Raw genomic sequence first — 10977 nt, forward strand, 5'->3', positions numbered from 1 at the left:
CAACTGTCATTAAAATGGAAGTCGTCATATGAGCTACCGTGTTGCTGTAAAGAAATATGCCAATCACCTAATCTTTATTATCATATTTACTGAGAGATGTAATTTGATGTAGTCATGATTCTTGTGTGTGTGTGTGTGTTTTCCAGGGGATTTGTATTAAACACCCTCTGCACAGAAAGAAGCTGCAGCTCGCTCTCAGAGCTTTCAGTAACAAATCAATGGAGAAATCTTCAGAGCTCAATCACATCTGGGTTACACGTATGTACTTATATTAGTACACTGAATAGATTTGCATTAGCTACAGAAAAAACAGTGCTTGCAAGGCAGTAAAAAGTTAAATATTATTTTTATTATAGTTATTATCTACCTTAGGTCCACTGATAATGTTAGAAAAGTTTTTTGCATTAAATATACATAATATATGATCATTTTCCACCCTGTTTCTGGCCCTCTGTCTGAAACGCTTGGTTTTGGCCAAAGTGCCTCCTTAAAACTTCAACATAAACGGCCACTGTTCTGATTAGCTAACAGCGTACAGTCATTTTTGAAACTCCGTCTGAATAGAAAACTCCACAACATTATAAAACTAAATTTCAGGGGTGACACATAAAGCACATCTAACACAGTGCATCTGAATATATTAAACTGTTCATCACAAGTACAACAGATAACACTCACACCTTGTCTACAATGGACACGAGAGTCGCCTCAAAAGAGTTATAATCAGTGATGATGGATTGTGCGTTGTGCCAACAGTAAACAGATGTCCCGTTTCATGTTGCGCTGCACGCATTGGAGATATTACTGTCAACAACACAAATAAACTGTTTAGAATATTTGTGTTGACGTGCACCAAGCCTTTGTATCACATCAACTGACACACCCTGTGTAAACAGGATGTCAGCATAAATTATCAAACAGTCATTTGAAATATTCATGAATGGAAATGTTTACTTACAGTTTTGCATCGGGTCCAAGTGTTTTGAACTGCCCTATCCTTTAATAACAGTTCCTTCTAGTTTAGGTTGTATGTTTTCACTCAGTGTAAATGAAAAGCTGCTTAGCCATTGTCAAGAAATTATTATTGTTATTAGTCCTTTTATAAGCGTCAATCCTAGTCTTCCACAGATAAACGTTCACATTTACGCTTTGAGAATAATCTATGTGTGCTTATAGTAGGACTGTGCCATATTAACAACAAAATCACACCAGGATTCTATATGCCTTTTTGTTTTCTTTATTCACCTTTCCGATTTCTGTTCTCTGTTTGCACACTGCATTCTGATTAATGATAGTCAGTGCAAAATATATGCACCAATCAGAACTGTGAACTGAACATCACAGAATTCGGAGGACAGATTGCTGCGGTTTAGAAATTGCACATGCTCACATTGTGATTAATTGCACCGTCCTGGTTAATAGTTCTCAATTTTGTATCTGTAGGTTGGCTTGATGACATCGGTTTACCACAGTACAAAGATCAGTTCTATGAGAGCAAGGTTGATGGCCGCATGCTACAGTATCTGACAGTTGTAAGACAACAATTTGCTATGTGTTGATTATGCCATGAAATAATGCTATTCAAGATGCACATTGTTCAAACTATAGTAACTGATGTTGTTTTCTCTCAGAATGATCTGTTGTTCCTGAACGTCACCAGTCAACTCCATCATCTGAGCATTAAATGTGCCATTCATGTGTTGCACGCTAACAAGTTCAACCCAAACTGCCTCAGACGCCGACCAGGAGATGAGGTGAGGCATCCGAGTGCATTTGTAGGTTTTAGAGGTTGTTTGGACACATTTTTCAGCTGGACCAGCTTGGCCAGACCTAATACCTGCTAAGACCAGCCCAGACCTACAGGTCACATGCTTTAAAACCGAAGGCTTGTATACTTTGTTTTCTGAGCAGAATAAGACGTCTCCCTCAGAGGTGGTGCAGTGGTCCAATCATCGAGTTATGGAGTGGTTGAGGTCAGTGGATTTGGCTGAGTATGCTCCAAACCTGAGAGGCAGCGGCGTTCATGGAGGACTGATTGTGAGTCACACAACAGCTTTTTTTACTGGACTCTACAGCATTTCTGCTAATATATGTTTAATTATTGATGTTATTAAAGGGGTATTTTCATGGAAAACAAATCTTACATTAACAATGCAAAATGTCCTCCTCAGTCCACCCAGACCATTTATGGAAAATAATTTATTGAAAGTGGCGCGTCATGTTGCGGCGACAGTAAACAAATTCCATTTTGCGCTGCAAGCAGTGGTGCTACTACTGCCAACAACACAAATAAATGGTTTACATAGTTCTTGTCAATGTGCCCAGTGTAGACAGCCTCAAGCCGTTGCATCATGTTGTGTTAATGGACGTGCACGTTGTAAACAGGGTATCAGCACCATAAACTATCAAACAGTCTTGACATTTGAAATATTCATGAATGGAACTGTTTACTTACTGTTTTAACTCCAGTACCATCCTGCACTGAAATGCACATAGCCGTAAACGCATCAAAATGGTCTAAGACGTCAATCTAGCGCATGTTTTGTACACCAGCAATTCACCAATACACCAACATGTTCATGATGCGTTTCTGCTCGAAACAGGAAAAGGCAGCAGCTGAATGACAGAGACTGCCTTCTCCTCTTCAGAGTTGTAACTTGACACCGCATCTTTTACAAGCGGTCCGAGATATGTATCAAGTTAGTCAAAGACGTCTGTCTGTGCATGTTTAAATACAAAAAATAGTTAAAATAGTTAAGAAGGGTCCCCTTTGGTGTTCAGTACCACAGTAGGCATATGTCCTGCTGCTGATGAGCACTGTGGGATCTATGGGATATATTCTAATATTCAATTGTATTTGTATGCTTGCTATATTAAAAAAAACATGCATATCACACTAACAGATCGTGGTTCATTTCGAGTTGGACATAACGAAAATAATGACTCACAGTTCAGTGAGGGAGTGAGTTGCTAGACTGATTCTTATAACTGAACATGGTTGCTGACTGATCCATGAGTCTTTTTGTCTAATTCATTAAAAAGAACTAGCTCATTAGAGCAACTTAGTCTCATAGAATGCCCGGTACTATAACCATTTTTTTGCAAAACTGACATTTCGTGCACTGTTCAGCAAAGTCTTCTCTGCTGGACTAACATGCCAATTAAATAAATAAATAAATAAATAAATTTCATCCTTTCATTCTCAATCATCTTTATTCTCAATCATCTTTTTGCCTATGTATCTTTATTCGCTTTCCTCTCTTAATCTACAAACAAATAGAGAAAAACTAAATGTTTATCCAGTCAAAATGTATTCCTTGATGCTTACAAGCAAAGTGTGACAACTGTTTCACAAATCACATGCCTGAAGCAGAGCGTGAGTCTGAGCTCCACCCCGTCAGGCCTTCAGAATTTACACAGAATCCCTCAACAGTGCAAATGAATGAGCATCTAATGTCAGATTGTCAGATTCATCAGCCAATCAGATTGATTCATTTGTTCTTGGTGGGTGTGATCTTCAGTGAGAGACACAATCACGCTTTAAGTGACGTAATTTGAAATGAAGAGTGCGAGATGTTGCTGATGAGTCGGCTGTCATCACTGCCGCTATCAACATTGAGAAAGAGATCCTTATGGATTTAAAAACACGAGATGTTCTGCATGACCGTGTGATTGCTTCATTTCAATAAGTCGCAAGCCATCACGTAATAAGATGCGCAGGTTGACTGACTCAGAAGCGGAGGCAACTGAGATTTGCCACTCGGATCGAGGCTAGTCACCATGCCACAACAAGGAATTTGAGCGATTTGTGAATTGGGCATGCCGAATGTGTGAGAAAAGGGTTATCCAAATAGAACTTTTAAGTTGCGGTATGTTTATTAATTTTTCAAACTTTAAATTTTTTTAATCTTTGTGGTTAGGGTTAAGTTAAGGTGTAGGGAAATGTGTTGGTTTCTGCAGCACTCCAAATATACACAACAAACACAGTTATTTGTCCATGAATTGGACCAGACTGGTCATGCTGTATGTTTTTACTGTGTGCAACCAGCGAAGAGATTGCAACAGAACAAAACATTATTTTCTTGTGTTGCTGTAGATTCAGTTGTGCAACAGTGTGGTCGATATATAGTGATGCAGAAAACACTGTCAGAAAACAAATTACTTTAAATTTATCTTACATTACATTAAGAAGAGTTAACTAGTGTGTTTTTGCTCATTAGATCCTTGAGCCTCGCTTTAGCTCAGAGACATTGGCTATGCTCCTGAACATCCCTCCACAGAAGACCCTCCTCAGACGGCACCTCGCCACCAACTTCAGCACACTGGTGGGTCTGCAAGCACAACAGGAGAAACGGGAGTTTGCCAACGCCAGTGGGAATTCACCCCTCACCATCACAGCCAAAGTCAGGGTATGATATCACAAACAAAACCTGATAGACTTCACATTTAGTGATGCAGAAGCCGTGCTTGTAAGGCAGCACTGTATTTATATTCCTCAAACATTCCGGTAAGAGTTTGTTAAAAAGCCAGCACTGTAAGTGTTTAATTAGTTCAGCCCAAACTGCTTAAGATACAAGCTGCATCCCAATTCACATTCTTCTGCACTATTCTAGGCAATTTTGTAGTGAAAGTAGCGTGTTCACACTGAACAATGAAATGAAACTAAGAGTACTACAAGTACTCGGATCAGATGAGCAACTACCATATATGCAACCAATAGGGTGCAACCCAAAAGGGGGCTCTGAATCATCCAAAAGGGGGTGGCTGGATAGAAAATGTTCAAGAAAATCTTGTTTATTGTATGCTATGTATCAAATCATGTTCATGTTTTCTGTCATGTTGTTTACTGTATCCCTGTCATTTCTCTGTCTTAGCCAAAGAAGCTTGGCTTTACCCACTTCAGACAGCTGAGGAAGCTCAGGACAGAGGATTCAGCAGATTATATCTGCCCCATGGAGACAGGAACTCCCGTCCTGAGTGCAACACCAAAGCGGCCTTGTGAAAGCTTCAGGGGCATGAGCCCCATCCTGGACACAGACTCGGACAGACAGGAGCTGGTCGGGTCAAAGAGTTGATTCACTGCGTCTGTCATTCAACCAAACAAAGCAAAACAACAGTAACTGCATGCTGTGGAACCAAACAGCAGGCATCAAGAGAGGCTAGAACTCATTCTTGAGCATATGACCTGGATATGCTGCATATGACTTATGAATTACTTTCAAAAGTGATGGATATTATTATTTAATTGGATTTGGAAAGCTGAAATGCCAAAATATTTCCTGGAATATTTTATTTGTTTCTCTTTCTACAAAACCAAATACATAATTGTTTTAATTTTAACAATGAATTTATACCTATTTCTGGCAAACTGAATGAGTTTTGAAATGTCAAATCATTTTTTTATTTCTCTCTCTCTTTCATTGTATGTATGATTTGCTTATGCTTTGTTAAAATTATTCATTAAAAGGTAAACCATTGTGAAAATTAGGCATAATGATTTAAAGGTGCATTCAGTAACTTTTGTCTTTGTGTTATCTTGTACTCACACTGACACCTAGTGGCTCGGATGCAGCATCATTTAAAATCAATAGTTTTCAGTTTCAGATGTCATTGTAGAAATTTATTATTCACAGTCAGACATGATTACTTTAATCAGTGAGTGAAAGTGTCCAATAACAGGACGTTACTGAGATTAAGTGAGTAGTATTCAGCTGGTCATGTGATTGTAACATGTGTGGACCCTCTCCATGTAGAATAAAACAGCTTTTATAAGGTTACTGATATGACTGGAGTCTTCATTTTAATGTGAGTGCTCATGATTTCATACATATATTGCAAAAATAACAATTCATGTTTTTAGGAGTTATACTTTTTAAATGAGGAAAACGTCTCTGGTTACATGTGTAACCCTTGTTCCCTGAAAAAAGCGGAATGAGATGCTGCGCTGCTAAGCGCTACGGGGAACAACTCTAGCTGTGAACCGAGCTGAAATAGTGTGTGTAACACGTCAATGAACATTGACTGGAATTTATAGCCTCGGTTGATGTAATCATTAGATGCACCTGCGGCCAGGCTATAAATGGATACGTCACCAGGTGTCGTCAGATACTTCTTTTTGAAGAGCAGTCCTGGGACGTCCCAGTGCGGCAAAGCAGCGCAGCATCTCGTTCCGCTTTTTTCAGGGAACAAGGGTTACAAATGTAACCCGAGACGTTCCCTTTTCTCAAAGCTTCACTTTGATGCTGCGCTGCTAAGCGCTACGGGGAACGCAATACCCACGCCGCCGCACTTGGGGCTGTCCGGACCCCTACGGTTGTGCAGTGTACTCACAAAAACGCGAGAGGTCTCAGACATGAGCTTGAGATGTCGACTCAAGGGCATAAGAGCCCGGAGTAGCATAAACATCTAAACCATTCAATTTTGATGAATGTGTGCGGAGAGGACCAGCCTGCCGCATCACAAACTTGTTTAGGCATGGGCTGAGATGTCGAATCAAGGACATAAGAGTCCGGAGTAGCAAAGCATCTAGCCCATAAAGTTCGATGAATGTGTGCGAAGAGAACCCTATTGCAACACAAACTAGTCATAAAAACTGATGAATGTGAGCGGAGAGGACCAGCCTGCCGCATCACAAACTTGTCCAAACATGAGTTTGAGATGTCGACTCAAGGGCATAAGAGCCCGGAGTGGCAGGACATCCAAACTATAAAAATCTAATGAATGTGTGCGGAGAGGACAACCTGCCGCATCACAAACTTGCTGCAGAGGGAGACCTCTAGACAATGTTTTAGAGGAGGAGAGCCCTCTGGTAGAGTGTGCCCTAAAACCTACTGGCGAAGCTTGACCGCGCGCCTCGTAGGCCCGGGCAATAATGAGGATGCCTCTTTGAGGGCACCCCACCCACCAAGCCGTGGCAAACCGCAGTGGCCACATAGAACCTGGCAGTGGTGAGGCAAGTGCCCGCTGACAGTTCTTTCTACAGAAAATCCAGGACTGAAGCAAACTGGCAGTTAGCTGGTTCTGTAATAAGAACTTTAGTAGATGGAAACTCATGCATGTGCATTTGTGCTATGAATGCGTTACTACGATCAGCCCCTTCATGGAGTTGCTGGGCGACTCGGGGAGAAGTAGAGGAGACATTGCGCTATCAACAGAGGCGAAGAGGTCCTCTTCTGGCCTGTAAAATCTACCCAGATCAGTTCCAAGTGGAGGGAGCCCTAGCACTTGAAATGGTCTCGATAACCTCAAGAGAAAACCCTGTGAACCTCATTCGGTACCCTTAGGGGCCAGACATGAAAGGTTTCACAATTCGGGCCAAGGATGAGAAGGTCCTCCCTGTTCGGAATCGCCCAAGGCGAGCCGTCGAGGAGAGGAATTAACTCTGAGAAACATATCCTGTTCGGCCAGCGCAGCGCCATTAATAGGAGGCAAGACCCTTGCTGGTGAACATTGCCAAGACTCCCAGGAGCAGAGAAACTGGGGAAAGGAATGCATACAGACGCATTCTGAGTCATGTATGTGTCTTAACGTCCAGACCCAAGGGGGCTGGGTGATTTCAGGGAGAAGTAGAGGAGACATTGCGCTATTCATAGAGGCGAAGAGGTCCTCTTCTGCCCTAAGATCTCACCCAAACTTGTTTCAAGTGGAAAAAGCCCGGCATTTAAAAAGGTCTCGATAACCTCAGGAGAGAGCCCTGTGTCCCTCAGTTGGTACCCTTAGGGGCCAAACATGAAAGATTCCACAATTTGGGGCAGGGATGAAATATTGCCCTGTGCCTGAGATAGAAGATCCTTCCTGTTCGGAATCGCCCAAGGCGAGCCATCGAGGGAAGAGATTAGCTCCGAGAACCAAGCCCTGTTCGGCCAGCGCGGTGCTATCAGTAAGAGGCAAAAACCCTTGCTGGCGAACTCTGGGCAACTACTACCTTAGGGTGGAGTTCTTAACTCCCCATTGGTATTTTCTGTCTGGACCGTAAATCTGCTCCCATATACGGGCATCCAGGGATATAACTGACCTGAGTGACAGGAGCTTGCCCTGGGCCCTAAGGAGAACCCAACATGTCAGAAATACAGCTGACAAGAACGTGGGTCTCCTTGATGATTTATGTAAGAGGCTACCGCTGTATTGTCCACCCGCACCAAGACATGGCAGCCTCAGGAGGAGGTATTTCAGGGCCAGAAATACAGCCATCAACCCGAGACAGTGACTGTGACAACCGAGCTGACGACCCTCCTATCCCCTTAAGCTGGATGACCACTTAAGGCCGCTACCCCGCCCATCAGGGAGGCGTCTGTCATTAGCAGCCTGCGACAACAAGACGCACCTAGAGTGGGACCCAAGGCAGAAAACCGGGGTCTGAACCACATAGAAAGGGAACGAAGCCTGAGGCGCGTAACCCTATTTAGCCTAGGGGTTTTGGCCCTTGGAAGAAATCCCCTGGCTTTTGGCCACAACAAAAACGGTCTCATGAGCAGAAGGTCCAGAGGGATCACCGTGGACGCGGTCGCCCTGAGACCTGGAAATCGTTGATACTGATAACAGTGCAACCTTGACCTAGCCTGACTTTGCTCAGGGTGATCTGAATGGACTCAATACTAGCGGGAGACAGTTGTGCCCGCATTGTGATTGAACTCCATACGATGCCCCGATAGACAGTGTTCTGAGTGGGAGAGAGGACGCTTTTCTTGGCGTTGAGCCTCAACCCCAGAGAAACAGATGAGCTAAGACGATGTCCCTGTGCTGAACTGCCAGTTCCTGGAACTGCGCTAGGATCAGCCAGTCGTCTACATAATTCAGAATGCAGATGCCCCGGAGTCGCAAGGAGCCAGCGCTACATCATGCATTGTGAATGTGTGGGTAAAAAGGGCTAGGCTGAGTGAAAGAACCTGACCCTGGAAGACTTCGCCCCCGGAAGTGAACCTCAGGAACTTTCCATGTTGTGGCAAAACTTCTAAATGAAGTATAGAAGTGCATTATAAGATCGATGGTGACCAGCCAAACGAGTTGTAGGGCTTGAGACACGACCGTCTTGACAGGCATCATCTTGGACTTGAACACCCACGGGTAGTTCAAGCTTTAAGATCTAAGCCAGACGCCACCCCTCACCCTCCATGGGAAACGGGAAGTATTTAGTGTAATAACCTAACTCTCTCTCTGGAAGGGGAACACATACCATGGCCCCTTTAACCAGGAGATTGAGTTTTTTGTTTTTACAAAAAAAAAACAAATCCGGTTTACGGTAGTGAGAACACGCCGTTGAAACACGGAAAAGCGGCAAGTGAATTAAATCCTGACACCTTTATAAGACCCACAGAAAAGAATATATCCGGCAGAAGTTTCCACTCTGCCAGGATCTCTGAGATGGGTATTATATTTGAACACTTTCTGTTGAGGGGTTGTCGGGTGTTTCACGTCCTGAATAAAATGCAGGAACAGCGAAAACACCCAATTTTGACGGAAGCCTCTGCAACCCGAAACACCAAGAGGTGGCGGGAATGGAGGGGCTTCAAGGGGGTACCGGGAGGGGTGAAGTGAAGCACGCGCCCCGTCCCGAGGGGAGCTACCCCCTAATCTAGGCGCAAGACCGTCAGAGTTTTGTTTTACTAGAAATGATAGCCCTGAGGTCTTGCTTCGGGGGCTGGCGAGGGAGGCTAGACTGTCCCCAATCCCTGGGAGGAGCACGACTCACCACGCTTTGCTTTTGAGCCTCCGTTCAGACAAGACTGAGGCGGGTCTGAGGCTTGCTCGTCAAGCGCAGAACCCACACTCAGGTCGTCCGGGAGGTCATTCTGGTACGCCTGTAAAACAGCATGGTGTGCAGAGCAGCACCAGCCTGACCTGCTGCTTGATAAGCCCTTCCCACTAAAGTGGAGGTTGTCCTACAAGGCTTTGAGGGGAGAGAGGGCTTCTTAAGTGACGATGCCGAGCCCGGCGAGAGATAGCCCGCAAGCGTCTCTTCGACCGGCGGCATCACTGAATACCCCCGTGCCTCAGCACCCATGATGGTCGAATATAATGACGTCGAGGGTATGTGAACACGGGAAGAAAAAAAGAAAAAAAAAATATATATATATATATATATATATATATATATATATATATATATATATATATATTTTTTTTTTATTTATTTATTTTTAGGGGTTCCTCCATGAGCGGAAAAGCTCTTCATGGAGGTTATCAAAGAAGGGAAGGGACTCATGAGGCGTTCCCTTTCTTAGACTGGAAGATAAAATCTATCCCCTAATTTGGAGGGTGTGGTGTCTCTTTTTCGCGTGGCCAGTCCAATCTGGCAACCGCTTGAGTAACAACATCGAGCAATTCCTCCGTAGATTTTTTTATCGCGGACGGAAAGCTCGGAGGCGGGAAGAGAATCGCGATCCTCCTCATGATCCGAAGAAGCGTCGGAACGCGCTTCGAGATCATGTGAAGGACCAGCTGGGTTTGGGGAGAGAGTGAGAGAAAGGGATCAACCCGTCTCTTGCTCCTCAGCCAAATCCATGCAAGAGCCCCACGAACGATCTTTATTTATTTTTATTTTTTTTCGTGAGTGCTGACTCCCGGAAGCAAGCGAGGCGAGCGCGAAGCACTCTGCCTGATAAAGCAAATCGCAGTGCTCGCACCCGCCCTGCTGCAACGCGAGAGCAGCGTGCTCTTACCCCCAAACAAACAGAGCAAAAACTGATGTGTGTCCTCTTCAGCTATAGAGCAAGAAGAGGGGAACACGCACCGTTTGCGGCTTTCAGTCATTCTCTCTTTTTTCTTTCTTTTCTTTAAAATATATATATATATATAATATTTTCTAAACAGAAGAGAGAAGAAAAAAGAGATCAAAGAGAACAACGTTCACTGCACACTGCCTAACTGATTCTAACTCCTAAAAGAGGAAAGAAAGTTTTGACAGGGTTTGTGAAACACACAGAAACAGAATCGCTCTGAAAAAACAGTTTCTGACGACACCTGGTGACGTATCCATTT

At 43.7% G+C, this 10977-nt stretch overlaps 1 protein-coding gene across 6 annotated transcripts in view; it reads left to right on the plus strand.

Annotated features, from left to right (window-relative positions):
* The window catches only part of ppfibp2a (PPFIA binding protein 2a), a 69439-nt gene extending 63672 nt beyond the window's left edge, over positions 1-5767 (plus strand). For all 6 annotated transcript variants that reach the window (XM_052152803.1, XM_052152805.1, XM_052152804.1 and 3 more), the window contains 6 exons: positions 147-258; positions 1444-1532; positions 1632-1754; positions 1912-2037; positions 4221-4409; positions 4875-5767. In XM_052152803.1, coding sequence (XP_052008763.1) covers positions 147-258; positions 1444-1532; positions 1632-1754; positions 1912-2037; positions 4221-4409; positions 4875-5075 — 840 coding nt within the window. In that variant the 3' untranslated portion in view covers positions 5076-5767. The remainder of the gene's footprint in view (positions 1-146; positions 259-1443; positions 1533-1631; positions 1755-1911; positions 2038-4220; positions 4410-4874) is intronic.
* The last annotated feature ends 5210 nt before the right edge of the window (positions 5768-10977 follow it).

The sequence above is a fragment of the Xyrauchen texanus genome, chromosome 21, assembly GCF_025860055.1.
Source record: "Xyrauchen texanus isolate HMW12.3.18 chromosome 21, RBS_HiC_50CHRs, whole genome shotgun sequence".
In the NCBI taxonomy this organism is placed as follows: Eukaryota; Metazoa; Chordata; class Actinopteri; order Cypriniformes; family Catostomidae; genus Xyrauchen; species Xyrauchen texanus.